Source organism: Embiotoca jacksoni, unplaced genomic scaffold, assembly GCF_022577435.1.
Source record: "Embiotoca jacksoni isolate LCO1_2020_lvr unplaced genomic scaffold, fEmbJac1.0.p SCAF_62, whole genome shotgun sequence".
NCBI classification, from domain to species: Eukaryota; Metazoa; Chordata; class Actinopteri; family Embiotocidae; genus Embiotoca; species Embiotoca jacksoni.
In genome coordinates this window covers 757,262-773,491 of record NW_027185417.1, presented here as the reverse complement: position 1 = coordinate 773,491, position 16,230 = coordinate 757,262, and the positions used below count along the sequence as shown (strand labels likewise).

At 42.9% G+C, this 16,230-nt stretch overlaps 3 protein-coding genes across 4 annotated transcripts in view; 2 read left to right on the top strand and 1 right to left on the bottom strand.

Annotated features, from left to right (window-relative positions):
• cunh5orf24 (chromosome unknown C5orf24 homolog) overlaps positions 1-2,451 on the top strand; it is a 3,298-nt gene extending 847 nt beyond the window's left edge. Inside the window, exon 2 of one of the 2 annotated variants that reach the window (XM_069174863.1) lies at positions 1,481-2,451. In XM_069174863.1, coding sequence (XP_069030964.1) covers positions 1,487-2,110 — 624 coding nt within the window. In that variant the 5' untranslated portion in view covers positions 1,481-1,486 and the 3' untranslated portion in view covers positions 2,111-2,451. The remainder of the gene's footprint in view (positions 1-1,480) is intronic. The other variant, XM_069174862.1, reaches the window with a different exon arrangement.
• Positions 2,452-9,567: 7,116 nt separating this feature from the next.
• Positions 9,568-11,899, bottom strand: LOC138213630 (tripartite motif-containing protein 16-like). Its single transcript, XM_069174860.1, has one exon. It carries the CDS (start codon positions 11,819-11,821, stop codon positions 10,148-10,150), a length of 1,674 nt encoding a protein of 557 aa, XP_069030961.1. The 5' UTR covers positions 11,822-11,899; the 3' UTR covers positions 9,568-10,147.
• A 363-nt stretch (positions 11,900-12,262) lies between these two features.
• Positions 12,263-16,199, top strand: txndc15 (thioredoxin domain containing 15). The gene is made up of 6 exons (XM_069174861.1): positions 12,263-12,469; positions 13,233-13,552; positions 14,207-14,353; positions 14,736-14,899; positions 15,241-15,371; positions 15,575-16,199. The coding sequence occupies exons 1-6, from the start codon at positions 12,373-12,375 to the stop codon at positions 15,769-15,771; spliced, it is 1,056 nt and encodes a 351-aa protein (XP_069030962.1). The 5' UTR covers positions 12,263-12,372; the 3' UTR covers positions 15,772-16,199.
• Positions 16,200-16,230: the final 31 nt, after the last annotated feature.

Below are 16,230 nucleotides of genomic sequence, written 5' to 3'. Positions count from 1 at the left end.
TATTATTTTTTTTAATAAATATATATATTATAGTATATATATATATATTTGTGAATGAATATTACTAGAGGCGATGTATGTGATAGTAAAGTCCACACCTCCTTACATCCTGTTTCCTCTGCAGGGACGCGAGTCTCCTCTTGTCTCTTATTTTTTTTTTTTTTTTTGAACAGGCTCTTTCTTGGTGGTTTTGAGCGTTGCGCTGCTGACATTTTAAAGTGTGTTAAGCGGTCCAATTCGGCAAAATGTACTCCAAACTACCGAAAGTAAAAGGTACACGCTGTGCAGCAATGCACCCTGCATGAAGCAGTTTGGAATTGGCTAAACTCTAAACCTCTAACAACACCATACTCCAACATGTACTTTAACTCGGATTAAATATGAATCACGGTAAAACACTGGCATGCTTTAAAATATATTGCCGACAACAGTTGCCTACTTTTTACTTGTGTTTTTTTTTACTTCAGTAAAGCATCTGAATACTTTTTCCACCACTTGCTTGTGAATAATCGGACATAATTAGATTATTTTGGTCGATTTTATTAGATTGAAGACAAAAATGCAAACCTGGGGACAAGGAGGCGAGTTTGTGGCGAAGAAAATCAACTATAATGTGGGATCTCACCATGAGTGTTGCAATTGTGAAAGTCGGATTCAATTTTACGTGTCTTGAAAATTTGCTTCACTAAATCGAGTTTAATATGTATATATTGGTGAGTTATAAACGGCTTTAGGCCGGATCTGTTTTAGTCGCCACATCAGCTGCCTTTTTCTTTTGTAAAGGTTATCTCTGACCAGGCACACGTCTCACTGAAGTTTGGTTTTGCATGTGGCTCATTGCAGCCCCCTCGTGGTCACTGGGGGGGGGGGGGGGGGGGGGGGGGTGAACAGCAGCCATAACTGCAGCTCTGATGAAGTGTAACAGACACCAGTGGGTGGGCTTTAGTCCTCCAGCCGCAGGGGGGGCGGTAATGAGCCCATTACGGCTTAGCTCAGACGCTGCACTTGGAAGTACAACTTTCCTCCCAATTTATTTTTCACTGCATTTCTACCAATGCAATAACTTCAGTGATGAAGCCCACCTTGTTGTCTGGGTAACGTTTGCCTTTGAGCTTCCTCCCTTTCGACCGTGAGCAGCTTTACGGTCGCTTTGTATCACAGTCGCAGTGTATTCGACAGTCCCGAGCTTTTTTTTTGTGTTTTTTTTTTTATTGCAGACTTTCATCAGCAGGAGACATTCAGGAGTTAGACCCACTTTAAATCCATTTTCTCCGAAATTCAGAGGTGCAAAGTCCTTTGTCGCGCAAATATTGAAGTTCAGCCGTTATTGTCGAGCTGTTAGTGCCGCCTTCAGTTTCATTTAAGAATTTGCACCTGGAATTGCACCTTCCAGACAACATTACCGACTCCCCAAAGAGATCGCAGCCCCGATACCTTTTGTGTGGTGATAACAGGCTTATTTCCGACCCCCCCCCCCCAGCAGAAGATGATGCGCCAGGTGACAAGCAGTGACTTCTGCATGAGCAGCAGGCCGTCGTGCCTCGCGGAGGACGGCCACCACCCCGCCTCCCACTTCGACCTGTGCGCCTCGCAGTCCAACAAGTTCTACCCTCCTCCGCCCCCGTCGTCCCTCCAGATGACGCTGGCTCCCATGGTCCTGCCCGCCCAGAGCCACAAGGCCATGGTGTGCCAGAGACAGGAGGTTCTCGGGGTCGACCCCCGCTCGCCCGGGAAGGTGCCGGGCGCCAAGGGCGCCGACCGCGCGCCGGACGACGCCAAGAAGAAGAGCAAGGGTGTCGGGAAGACGGGCAGACGCGGCCGGCCCCTGGGGACCACCAAGCTGGCCGGTTACAGAACCAGCACGGGGCGCCCCCTCGGCACCACCAGAGCCGCCGGGTTCAAGACGAGCCCGGGGAGGCCGCTCGGCACCACCAGGGCGGCGGGGTACAAGGTGAGCCCCGGGCGGCCCCCCGGCAGCATCAAGGGCCTCTCTCGCCTCAACAAACTGGCTTACGGTAGCACCTGCAGCGGGGCGGCCTTCCCCTACCCGCTGCCGCACAAAGAAATCCTCTGTGAACCTTCCTGCAAAGAGAAGACGGCGAATGAGTAAAGGCCTCCATCCCCTTCCTCCTTCCTTCCTTCCTCCCTCCCTCCCTCCCTCCTTCCTCCTCATCCCCCGTTTCTACTTCGCCCTCCGCCGCTGGAATAAGATACACATATGTACAAGTTTCCTGCCACACATCGGGGGGGGGGTTGTAATCTCTCCCGGTCTCCTGCAAGGCCGAGACGAGATTTTCTATTATCGGTGTTGGTGTCATTTGTGTGCCTGCCACCTGATATGATTACTGTTATTTTTTATTTTTTTTTTCTCAGCACTGCTACCGCTGGAGATCTCCAGCGGGTGAAAGGTTTCACTACACGTTGCCGTTTTTTTTTTTTTTTTTTTTTTAAACCGGATGTTCATCGAGCGAGGGGCGTTTTTTGTTGTTGTTGTTGTTGTTTTTTTTTGTTTCTTTACTTTTATCGAACAACCGTAGTTGCAGCTTCATTTCTTTTCGCGTGCTACGTGCGGCATTTCAACACCAACAAAAAATTTGACGGAGCAGTCGTTCGGAGACATCGTTTACCGCGTCGTTGCCGTAAACAAAGGAGACCGTCGGTTGAGAAGGTCGATAGCCACGGCCGCGTGAAATCTTTTGTGCTGCTACGCGACGAGGACAGAATGAGCTTTGAATGTTCGTCGCGCCGCGGTTTGAATTCGCTCGTGTCTCGGTCTTTCTGTTTAAAGAAACCAAGAAAAGGACCGACGAGGAGGACGAGCGGCGGCGTCTGCTTCTGAGAAGCTTCGGAGAAGACGGTTCCGTCGTCGTGAGACGGTCGAAGGTAGACGGACATACGGACATTTCTTCAGGCTGACGTTCACCCCAAAACTGAAATTATAACCAGTCCAAACCCGGCTCAAGGATGAACGCTGCAAAGTCCCCCGCTCTCTAAACGTCACATGGCGAAATGTCTGAATATTGTTTGCGTGACACCGCTGTCCGCGTTTTGCCTTTTTATGTTTTTTTTTTTGTTGTTTTTTTTTACTAAAAGTTTAAAAACTAAAACAAACTAAAAAGCATAAACTTTGGCAGCAGCTCGGTTCACCTCCCGCCTCCCGTGTGACCTGCTTAAACATCAGCCGACGCGGTCGCCACGGAGAAGCCGTCGTGGAAGCGCGTCGGGCGACCGGCGTTCGCGTGTCCCGCTCGGTGCTGGATCGCTCTTCGCGGCGGTCCAAAATTTGGATCGTCCGGACGCCGCGGAAATGAGAAGTTTGTTCGCGTACTCGTCGTACAAAAAGGTTCCTCTGCTCTCTCCCAGCGGGTCCAGGAGCGGTTGTGGTTTGTGACATTTTTGATACCGGTGTGAGTTTCGCACACCAAAACGCATTCGTGTCCAGTTTTGTCTCCCCTCGAAGCAAAAAAACCAACGTTTCCCTGAACCTTCGCGTTGTCCTCGGGTCAAAATGACCCGCAGCTGTGTTCAACCAAGTTCTATTTCATTTTCATATTTTTTTGGGGGATCATCGGCGACGAGGAGGCTGAGAGGGTTTCTTTCAAGAATGATGACCGATGATCCCCCCCCCAAAAAAAAATGTAAAAAATATAGAAATAAAAATCGAACTTGGTTGAACGGAGCTGCGGGTCATTTCGACCCGAGGACAACACGGGGGTTAACAAGATAACAGTCCTAAATAAGCAAAATGTAGATTTCAAAGGAGCGGCGTGTAGGATTTAGTCACACGCAGCGGTGAGGTTGCAAACCCTTCCTTCGAGGTGCGTGAGAGAATCTTGAGTTTAGCCGTGAAACTCGCAAAAAAAAACCCAAAAAAAACCCAAAAGGGCCCTCCCTCGTGTTCGATTTGATCCTCGAGGGCCGCCGTAGAAACGTGGTGGGCTCCGCGGAAGAGCGACGTCGCCAGGCATGACCATCGTGGAAACGCATCCGATTCTCGGTTTCGGGCGATTTTCCACCAACGAAGACGTCATTCTGAACATATCGTAAATCTAAAATCCTACACACCTCGCTTTTTAAATGAGGAAATATCTTGGACGCTCGGCCTCGACACTTAATGCCCCTCTAATAATGTCCCGAAAGGTTTGTGTCACTTTTCGCATTTGACCAGCGTGCGTGAGCGTTGCTTTACGTTCTCGGCTCCTGCAGGGAAACGTGGTCTTGATGCGAAAGCGTTGAGGGCGTCCCGGTGTGTGTTTCTACGGAGGCAGAACGAGTACGCCGCTTTACTTTGAAGGGGACACGTTGCAGGCAAAGTCTGTCACCCAAAGTGTTGCTGTACGTCTTTTGCGCGAAACCACAAAATTTGGTCGTGAACAAGGACGCGAACTCGGCTAAAAATCACAAGTCAAAGTATAAATTGATATATATTTTTGCTTTAATGTTACACTTGCCCCGAGACGGGGAACCCATTGATATTCAGAATATAAATATCATCAATGCGTTGCTGAATGCGCTGACTATGAATGATATGGCACCTGCATTGTAGTCGTATTATTATTATTTTTTTTTTTTTTTAATGTGATATTTGTGTGACAGACATTTACCCAGCTAAAGGCCGAAGCGTCTTATTGGCATCCTTCCTCACGTATCAAAAAAAAAAAAAAAAAAAAAATACTCAAGATAAATGTTTTGTACACAAATGAGACCGTCACCGACGCGGCTGTCGGCCACCGCGATCAATCAGGCTGAACGTGGAGGGGAAATGTGCAGACAGGGGGCGCTATTCTTCCGAGAGATGTATCCGTTCTGTTTGTTTCATCTTCTTGAATAAATCTGACAAGAAGAAGAAGTAGTTGCTGCATCTGTCGAAGCTCGTGGAGATTTGCCAGACGACAAGACGTCTCGATCGTGGCCTCATTTGTTTCACAGCGATTTCATGAAGAATTTTTAAGACTTGTGTGTGTCGAGGTTTTGATTTCTACATCGTGACGTAAGAGTTTTGCATATCGGTCTTTTTTTCCCTTTCTTCTTTTCTTTTCTTTTTTTTTTACTTTAACACGATCCAATCTAGTTTGTACTGTTGCTATTTATTATTTGTTGTTATTTTTTTTTTTTTTAGGTACATTACCATAACTACGTGAAACACTTGAAACTGACTTTTGGGGAAGTTGGTGTTTCTTCTTTTTTTTTTTTTTTTTTTTTTTTTCTTTAATGAAATGCTAATGTAAAATAATCAAGTGCAGGCTTTGCACTGTATTCATTATTGTCCTTGGTTTAGTTGTTATTTCTCCACTCGTTGTAATGCTTCCCTAAATACAGTACAGATCGCGTACGGTCAAATATGATTTCGATCATAATCGCCGACTTGATATTTGACTGCTCGCCCCCTGTGTTATATCCGAGTTTTAATCATTTGGCAAATAAGTTTTTGTACAAAATCTGAATCAGTTTTTTTTAGACTTAATTACATATGAGGAATTTAAATGCAGAGAGTAGAGGAATAGTATAGCTTCGCCGAGTTGCTCTCTTACGACAAAATTTAAAGCTGTTACATTTGGTGCAATAATATGTCGTATGTATTGTACTGTGGAAACTTTGATACTATCACTTTTTATTATTGTCGTATTTTTAAACTTGTGTACAAGGCCTTTTATCACTTGTTTCGTTGGTGTGTGTAGAGTTAACAGGTAATTGAAATGTTACATCCCGTTCACCCTCCTTTACCAAAGAATACGATCCTATCTAACTATAATCATTTAAGCAATTTGATTTAAAAAAAAAAAATAAATAAATTAAAAAAAATACTCCCACATCTCACGAACTAACCTTCGCATGAAAGTGTAAAATGTAAATGGTAAAAAAAAAAAAAAGCACTTGGTGGTCACGGTCACATAAAACTTAGTATGATTGTGTGGATCAAAACCTTGAACATTGTTGCATCTGATGCTGAAACCACGCAGGTGTACGTTCTTCAATGCATTATAAATTGCTAAACCTTGATGACGTAAACTTCCTTACATTTCATTGTTTTTATATCCGCCTCTTTTTCTGCTTTAAAAGTAGTGTCCTTTTTTTAATATATATATATATATACTTATATATATATATATATATATATAATTCTTATGTAGCCATGTTTGGCATTTCACTGATGTATTTTTTTGTGTGGAGGTTATAGCTGACATGGCGCCGGGTTGTCTCGCATTCGGAAAATTGTTTTTGTTTTTGTACGTGTTAAAAGTGGATGAAGTTGGGTTTGTTTGTTTGTTTGTTTGTTTGTTTGTAACCCTCACACGCTCGCAGGTTGCGCTGTCAGCCGGGTAGCCCTGTTTCACAGCAGACATTTTGATATGCAGCCCGTTAATGTGCCGAAAAATGACAACACCGGTCGATTGTCCACGGGTGTCAAAGTGACATGCATTCAGGTTCACTGCGACCCCTAGAGGTCGTGATAGTCATGACGGCTGGATGGATCAAACGGAAGACTTTTACATTGACTTATTTTTCAAACGCGTAATGTTTTTCACGCATGCCATGCATGTGATGTAACTTGGTCACGACAATAACACAAGTTATGTAACGTAATTTACGTAACAAGTGTAGTTTTTCTAACCTTCACCATGTTTTTCCTCTGTTTTGGTTTCGGTGCCTCAACTGAAACCCAAAATGCAACTGTTTCACGTCAACCACATGTTTTATGATCGTTACCACGGTGACGAAGGTCCAGCACTGCTGTTGCTTTCACGCTGACCTATTTCAATTTACGCAACGCATTTCACGTACGCCACGAATGCAGTGTAACTTGCGTCCCAGCGCAAGTTAATGCACTTAGTGTAACAACTGCAGTTATTACAACCACAATCTATGATCTTTTCCGAAAGTTTTGGTTTTGGTGCCTAAGTTGAACCAAACTGTGACTGTCTCATGTTAACCACATGTTTATTATCGTTTACCATGGTGATAAAGGTCCAGTTCGCCTGTTGCGAGCACTCTCCAGCGCAACTTAAGTCAAATTACCTCTCCTGTCGTTCGGGTGCGAGGACGTGCGAGGACGTGCGAGGACGCGCTGAAAATGCTCATGCGGGGCACGTCGACCTGTTCTGTTGTTTCAGTATGAGGAAACAACATATTACGCAGTAGAAATAGCGTAAAATGCTAAATTACTGATGGTTTTTTGCTCCCTATGACACCCTAATGGTTGACTGGGACACTTGAATTGATGGCGATGTCGCCAGTGACAAACGTCTCCGTCCGTTTGAGACGAATCAAAATATCTGCTGTGAAAACGGCCTTTTGCGTCTCCTTCTCCATCTCATAGTTAAACCTCTGTCCTACCAGCGTATTCAACTTAACGGGACTTTCGTACTGAAAAACCTGAAGCATGTTTCTCCCACATTCTAGGCTGATTGGGTATTTAGCTTTGTTGTAGAAAAAACACACAAAAAAAATGATTTGTTTTTGTCAACGTTCAACAGCTGATGATGATCATTCAATGATGATTTACCCTGTTAGTTTGCTTGGAGGCTGGAAGAAGCTACAAGACAGGAAAATTCAGTTGGTTTAAGGCTTTTATAAGCAAAAAAAAATAACTCGCGGATAAATAAATACTAAAATGAGATGTTCAATTCTGATCCAGCTTGTGGATATTTCTGTTTGAGAAAGCTGAGCCCGGGTCCAGACCTCCGAATTGTTTCATTTTGCAATTTAGGGAACAAAATAGCACTTTTGTCCCGATTCTCCAGCGAGTTGTGAAATTGGAATAATTTGTGTCACGGGTGTTGTTTCATTTGAGGTTTTCATACTTGCGGCATGGAGGACACTGATTTATGGTGCCATCGCGGCCCTCTTTGACCCTAATATGTTGTCGTTGAACGCCAACAAAAAAAAAAAGCCAATTGTTGTAGGAGATGCTCAAACCCCACGAACATGTTTCAGCTGTTGACGGAATAAATTCTCGGTAGGACAGGGAGGTTTGAAAACAATACGGTGGAACTGGGATCAGAGCTGCCGATGTTTGACATGATTACGATCTAAAAGCAAGACTCAATGACACACTTTTGTGTCTGTAATGTCAGATATTTGGAACTTCACCGTTAACAGATTTGTTTTAAATGGTAGAAATTAAAGGCTGTGAAATGATAACCGTCCAATGACCTCAGAGCACCCTGAATTTCTTTGTGCAACTGTTTCACCGTGTATCTTTGAGTTATTGTGTAAAATACTTTGCTAAGTGTAAGGACAAGGTATCGTGTGTTAATGAAAACAACTTTCTTTCCAAATTGTTCTTCACATCCAGAAGGGATTATCTAAAATACACTCAATAACATAGTTGCTTTATTGGCATTCCTGCCATTTGTGTCAGTAATATTTCAAGTTAAATCAAGTTAGCACTTAATTGAAGATGCTGATATTCATTTGTTGTTTTTTTTCATTATTGATTTTTGACAAGATTTTTTTTTTCTCTCTCTCAACGTCCTCAGGATTCACTCAACATGTGGTCTTTTGTCTGTAGATGATGATTCAAAGAAAATATTACCTCACATTTCGAGTGTTTCTGAGAAGACGTGAAGCCCAGTTATTCCTGAAGTGTGATTGGCGAAGCCTGTGAAAGCTTTGTATAACCCCCAGTTTATTCCTGCATGATTGTTGTGGAATGTTCAAAAGTTGTGTAATAAATCTGAAAGTAACACTTGTCTGAGGAAATCTTGTCTTGACTTGAAAGCAAAACTGCCAACGTGTCACAAACTTGCCAACATTTGATTGTTTGTGATATTTCCGGTGAAATTACCTGTCACATTCATCGTTTTATCAATTATTTGATCGCCGTCATCGATCTCCCTGCGTGGTTGCCTCGTACCAAAATATATCGTTGATTGAAAACAATTGTTTTTTTGTGACACTGTAACAGTGAACGTAAGAATCTATTCACAGCAGTTGATGTTAAATTGATTTTTTTTTTTTCGAGGCTGATAGATAGATAGGCCACTTTATTGTCATTGCATTTAATACACAAAAAAATTTGGTTTGGCAGCAGTCCAGCGATTTGCAAATCACATAAACCCATATTTGTCAGACCACATGAGAGTTTTAAACTTCACCTCCATCTTAAATGAGCTTGGGGCCCAGAGAAGAATAAGGCCTTTCTGGATCGTGTTTATGTATGTTGTTTTCTTTGCAGCGCTAGATACGTTTTAAACTGCATTTGTGGAAGCAATATTGAACTGTGTTCACAGACAGCGGTTTTTGGAAGTGTTCCTGAGCCCATGCAGTGATTTCCACTGCAGAATTGTGTCTTTTTAAAAAAAAAATTTTTATTGCAGTGCCGCCTAGAGGGCCCAAAGATCATGGCCATTCAACATTGGTTTTCCCTTGTGTACAGAGATTTCTCCGGATTCTCTGAAACTTTTAATGATATTGTGTACCATAGATGATAAAATCCCCAAATTGCAATTTTACGTTGAGGAACATTATTCTTAGATTGTGGCACTATTTGCCCATGCAGTTTTACATAAAATAAACTAAGGAGTGAATAGAGGTTTTTAAAATCAATACTATTTATTTATTTGTTTGTAAGTCTTTGGATTGTTAGAGACATTTAAAATCACACTTAAAAGTAATATGATTTTACAAAATCATTATGGTATAGAGACAGGCGTGCCTTTATTCTCCAGAAAAGAGAGTAGCGTACTAAAAAATAAACATTAAACAACAGCATAGTAATTATTTTAATGAACATACTGTACAACTAACAGGAAAAAAAAATTCTACATTTGATTACATTCATTTTTAAGATTATTGGGTAAAAGATATATAGTTATACTACTTATCATATACTTGTGATTAAATAACAATAATTAAATACAGTTTGAAGTGCAGACTACGGACTTTTCATTAGACATTTTACATATAGCAATATAATATACATTATGTTCCATGCGTAGTACATCATTAAATCTTTAGGAAATATAATTATCACATTATAATTATCAACAAACCAGATGGTTAAATCCCTGTGGAGCAAATGCAAAAAGTAATCTTTCTTTTTTTCATTCAATTATTTTGACCCAAACAAAACAAAATCAAATCCAAGAAATCCACACCTCAACATAGAGTTTAGTGCACAGCACCACAGATGAATCAGCCGTGTCTACGGAAGGTCACACAACTCAACAGCGCTTTCATCACGGCTTGGAAGCCAAAATCCCGGATAGAGAGGCTGAGTGAACCTGGTCTGGACTCTGTGGAGGAGAGTCATGGTTTCAGAGATGCTGTAGAAAGAGAGAGTACCTGCCCGGTGATCCAGGTACACTCCTACTCGGGAGGACTGAGGGCCTGAGATGGCGGTAGAAATGTTGTTATATCTGAATATATAACAACTGTTTAAACATTCTAATGACCACGATTTGTCGTTATATCCAAATCCACATTCCTCCCGTGTCCCTTTACACCTGATATCCTTGTACGCAACAGCTACGCGAATTATGCCACTGAGCTTCACCTCCCAGTAACAACGTCCAGTCAGAGCCTCTCTGCACAGGACCTGCCTCCTTTCACCGAATCTGTTTGGGTCACTCGATAATGACTCATCAGTTTTCGTTAATGTTGCTTTTCTGTTCCCGTCACTCAAAGATAAATATGTGTGTGCTGTATCTGGATCCATTGTGATATGACGCGAATATTTCAAGAATTCCTCTCTGGTTTTGGGTTCTTTTTGAGGCAGTGAAACATCCGCTTTATTCACTGCAAGTGAGATTTTTTGGCACTCATCATTCAGAAGAGCGTGCAGTTTATCTCTGGCCTCCGTCACGGCCTCAGCCAGCTTCTCAAAGTACCGGAGAGGGGAGTTGTTGCTGCTAGGAAAGTCTTCATAGTCACTCAGATGACACAGCGAGGGGTAGTTCTTTAGAAAATGCAGGTGATCCTCTGTTAATGAGAGCTGCTCCAGTTCAGTGTCTTTCCTCCTCAGCCCAGCGATCTCCTGCTCCATCTTCTCCAGAAGCTCTTTTATCCGACTGTCCTCAGTTTTCTGCTGGGATCTGATCTGCTGCTCAACTTCAGAGCTTTTTTTCTCTATGAGTTCGATCAAATCAGTGAAGACCTCCTTACTGTCCCTCACAGCTTTATCAGCAGAGTCCTTAACAGCCTTTATCTCTTGTTGAAGCACTTTCGCATCTCTCTCCATGTCCTGGATGAGCCGTTGAATTTTTGGCCGATTCACCCCGAGCTCCTTCTGCCTCTCGGCTCTTTCTGCCGCAGCCGAGACTGTGATGTGGCCTTTGTGATCATCCATGGAGCAGAGGTAGCAGATGCACAGCTGGTCGGTGCGGCAGAAAATCTTCATCACCTCATCATGCTCAGGGCAGATGTTCTCGTGAAGCTTCAAAGTGGCTTGGATGAGACTGTGCTTCCTGAACGGAGCTAAATTGTAGTGGGGCTGGAGGTGCTGCTCGCAGTATGAGGCCATACACACCAGACAGGACTTTGAGGCTTTCAGCTTCCTTCCAGCACACAAATCACAGGCCACATCTCCCGGTCCAGCGTAGAAATGATCCGGCGAAGCAGCAGGAAGTCCCGTGTTCTTTAGCTCCTCCACCAACTCTGCCAACATCGTATTTTTCACCAGGACAGGCCTCGGTGAGATACTTTCCCTGCACTGAGGGCAGCTGTGTGTTTTGGTTTCGTCATCCTCACCCCAGTAGGACTTAATACAGCTCATGCAGTAGCTGTGCCCGCAGGGAATAGTGACCGGATCCTTAAGAAGATCCAGACAGATGGAACAACTCAGTTTTTCCAGAGCCAGTTGAATTACTTGCTGCGCCATTTCTCCCTGGTTGAGTGAGAAGTTTCACTTTCTCTTGCCAGATAAAGGCGGTACTCATTTCCTTGAATGTTTACTCTCTGATCTGCAGTGCATGGACATTTTAGCTCTTGCATGTCATCAAATGGTGTTTACACCCATCCTTAAACCTGCAGATCAGTGAAAGGGGCGTGGCTAAACGTCTGAGCCGCGCTTCTGAACAGGGAATTATTTCCCATGAAAGGAAGTGGTTTTAAAGTTTCAACATGTTTCCAGCCCTGTAGTCTTTTAGACATCTGCAGAATTATAGTTAATTGTCAAAGGTTAATTAAATGAAATTAATCATATTTCATTGCACAGATTTCTATTAAAAAAAAATAAAAAATGATCCAACAGAAATCAGTGTGAAGAAAAAAAAAAAAAAAAAAAAAACGGGCCCGGAAGCTGAGTTGGGAAGTGCAACATTTATTTTCTTCCGCCTCAGTTCCAACCATTCGTTCCTTTTAAGCGAGCAACCTTTCAACATGTCGTGACAGCCTTTCGTAATAGTGTCAAGCTACTTACACGTGAAAACTATGACGGAGATTTTGACAAAACTCCAGATCCCCTTTTTATTATTGTTAATTTTGCATATTTCTGACGTGTTGAGGTTTTCGTCTGTAGCAGCACAAGGTAGGAACGACTTGCAGCCGCCACCGGTTAGCCATACACAGCTAACAGCTAATAATTTAGGTTGATATTTAGGATAACAGTTGATGTTAAATTTAACAATTGCACTTCATGCCAACACTATTTTATTTCAGCCAACCGGTCTTTATATACTTTTTTTTTTCCCCCCACATTTCACCGTGTTCATTGCTCCAAAACTGACAACATTATTGACATAACCTAGATTTAAAAAACACGTAGTAAACTGTCCAATAACAATAATAATAATAATAAAAAAATCTAATCTGAAAACACCTGTAAAAGAAGAGCTATGAATTACTGTAAGAACATTTTACCTTTTTTTTTTTTTAAGTTGAACTGACATTATTTGGCTTATATTAGAGATTCACAATATATCTGGTCCTGTAATGAATACTGCCGTTATAATACTGCACCATATACTTAGATTTTGGTTGTGTAAAACATGTCATATATTTTATTATCTTAAACATTTTCCTTCAAACAAAACTGCAAAATTGATCCCATCTGAACAGACTTGGATGCTTCTCTCCCCGAGACGTACGGTCACAGTTAAAACGTAATTTTATCGGCCGGTCATATTGACATAAATGCGATATTTCATTTTTAAAAGCCTTTAATTACCCGGCAGGACGACCCGATCTACCGCAGGGGGGACGCCATCATAAGGCAAACGGTTAAAAACAGCACGGAGAGAACTGCGTTATGCACCGAGCTTAACGCCCGCTTGCGATCAAATCTTTTTCAGAGAACGAGGAGTCGCTGGAGCTCGCGCTGTCGGACGACGCGCTCCCCGACTTGGAGAACAGCCCCAAGTTCGTGGAGTCACACGACCTGGACTCTCTGCCGAAGAGGCAGTTCAAGACGGCCGAGATGGCGGACGCCGCGATGGGGACAGAAACCCCCGTCGATCCTTCTGACATCGAGTCCCTTTTTCCCAAAAATGTGAAAGACTTCCTGTCGGGCTTCTCTCCGCCCTGTGACGACAACAGCGCCCAGTGCGGTTCGCCCGCTCCGGCTGCCGGAGGAGCGTCGCTGGAGGAGAGGGGCGGCGAATCATCGCAGCAGGTTACTCAGTAGAAGCATTACAACGTTAAAAAAAAAAAAAAAAAAGGAGTCGTTGTCGATCGCGAACTAGAGAGCGGGGTGAGATTTAAACGGGAGCGTGGATAGGAGAAGAACCACATCTAATAAATGTTGACCAAAAAACACAGACAGTCAAAAACATGCTGAACAACTGCCTAAAACTTTGCCCGTTAATGAAATAGTTTAACAGCAAAAAAAAAAAAAAATGAATCTAAAACTCGACAGATTAATCGATCAATCCTTTTAAGTACATTTCGAGACATAAACATCATTCACTCTCGGGTGCAGTTTCTTCAATTTGAGGATTTGCTGCTTATCTTTGTCTCGTGCGATGATCGTTTGAGTAAATTGCATCTTTTAGGTCTCGGATTTGTTGTTGGACAAAACGGATTGAAGACAACGCTGAGTGCATTCGGAAATATGGGCATTTCATTATTTTATAGTCTCAGTGTAAAACAAAGAAATTATCAATGAAATGAAACGTAAACATCCGAACTTAACATTGAGCAGTCGTTAAAAAAAAAAAAAAAAAAGGGAGTTTAGATTTAATGCGATTTAATTTTTACAGTGAGACGTAAAGTCGTACAGAAGTTGACTACCTCTGTTTTAATTTTGTTTTTGTTTTTTTACCTCCAGATCACTCTTGACATCGTGCGTGCGGACGTCATGGCAACAGAGGAGCAGAACACCACAGAGACCGCCAAGACGTACAAGGTGAACTGTGATAAGAGGAACATCACAGGAATGGACAACTTCACCGTGCAGGTCCTCAACGCTTCGCAGGTATTGATGCTGCCCTCGGAGACTCACACGTCACATCATGTATCTCTACTTACATGTAACACATTTAAAAAAAAAAAAATTAAAAAAAAATCCTCCATCAGTGTCCTAAACAATCACGTATACAATATATACGAGGGCCCGAAAGAACAATCAGAAATCCTCCTGTATGTTGTGGTGAACAAACATTTGTGGAAGTACAATTAAGTTTCGTGGCTATTAACCTCAAACTGGTGTATTTGTCCATTTCATCAAAGAAAAAGCAAGTAGTAGTCGTAGAGGTCTCGACGAGCTTCTGTTTTTACTCCCGAAATTAAAAAAAAAAAAAAAAAAGTATTTCCTGTTTATTAAGCGAAACCTCAACCTGTCCCTCACTTCTTTTCAGGACCTGATGGAGTTCCTCAACGCCAACAGCACAGAGTGCTCCGTGGTGCTCTTCTTCACCGCCTGGTGCCAGTTCTCAGCCAGCCTGGCGCCTCACTTCAACGCGCTACCTCGGGTCTTTCCCAGCATGCATTTCCTGGCGCTGGATGCCTCGCAGCACAGCAGGTGAACATTTTTTCTTGCGTCACCTCAGCCACTGTGAAAGCCCTAACCGAAGGGGCCTTAGGGGGTTTCTGCGGCCCATTTAAACCTCAGCCGGTACCTGGAAGCAAGAGTCGCGTTGTGTTGTGTTTGTAATATTTTGCCCCTTCGAGTGCAGATCCGTGGATCGCCGCAAACCTCGTTCTCAAAAACGACACCACAGATTTCAATCAACTCTTTTAAAACAGTCAAATCCAAAACTGGCCATTATGATGTTTATTAAGAACATTTCTTGTTTTGTTTGATTATACTTCGTATTAAGGAGGCTTTTGTAAATACCTAAAGCTGTAATCTTGCGTCTCCAGCCTCTCCACGAGGTTTGGGACGGTGGCGGTGCCCAACATCCTGCTGTTCCAGGGGGCCAAACCCATGGCTCGCTTCAACCACACCGACCGAACGCTGGAGACGCTCACCTCCTTCATCGCGAACCAGACAGGTACGCGAGTGCAGCGCAGAAAGTCTCAGACACTTAAAAAGTAATCCAACGGCGTAAATATACTTGTTTTGTCCATTGATGCAGCTTTCATACTCAAAGGCTACTAATTTCGACTTTAGTGTTTTCTTTTCTTTTAAACATTTTTTACAGTTGAAGTAGATCCCTTTGTGAGTTTACAGACGTTCATGTGTTGCTGCTCTCAGGGTTTGACGCCGGCCTTGACCGAAACGTGACGGACTCCGACCGCCTGGGCCCCCTCCCGGGCGTCCCCGTGAAGAGCATCGACTGGCTGCTGGTCTTCTCCATCCTCTTCATCACAGGCTTCAGTGTGTACGCCATCCTGCGGACGGACAGCATCCGCTGGCTCATACCGGGACAGGAGCACGAGCATCAGGACTGAAAAACACACGGACTGCGAGCGTGAAAGGATGTAAACAATTATTTGATAAACCGTTTGGTGTACTAACAATTGCTAATTTGCTTCTGTTTTAGGTGTTTGAATGAAATTAAACGTTTGAGCCATTACGATTTATAATAAAACAATGCGTTGGTTTCCGGGTAAACATTTTCCGGGGTGTTTGAGAAGTCAAAACTGTGGGCTTTTGGTTCTTTTTCTCTTGTCTTTCAATAGATGTTCAGCCAAAGTCCAAATAAAAAAAAGGAGGATCACATAAAGCAAACCCTGCACAGAAAAGGAAAGTTACTTACCCATAAATCACTTGAGATGATCCACTTTTTTTTTTAAACATGACATTAGAGTAAATGTCAGCTAAAAATCCGAGGCGCCTTCAACAGTAGGATATACATGAATAAATTACTGTAACTATATATGTTGCGTAATTTCTATCAAACGGTGAGC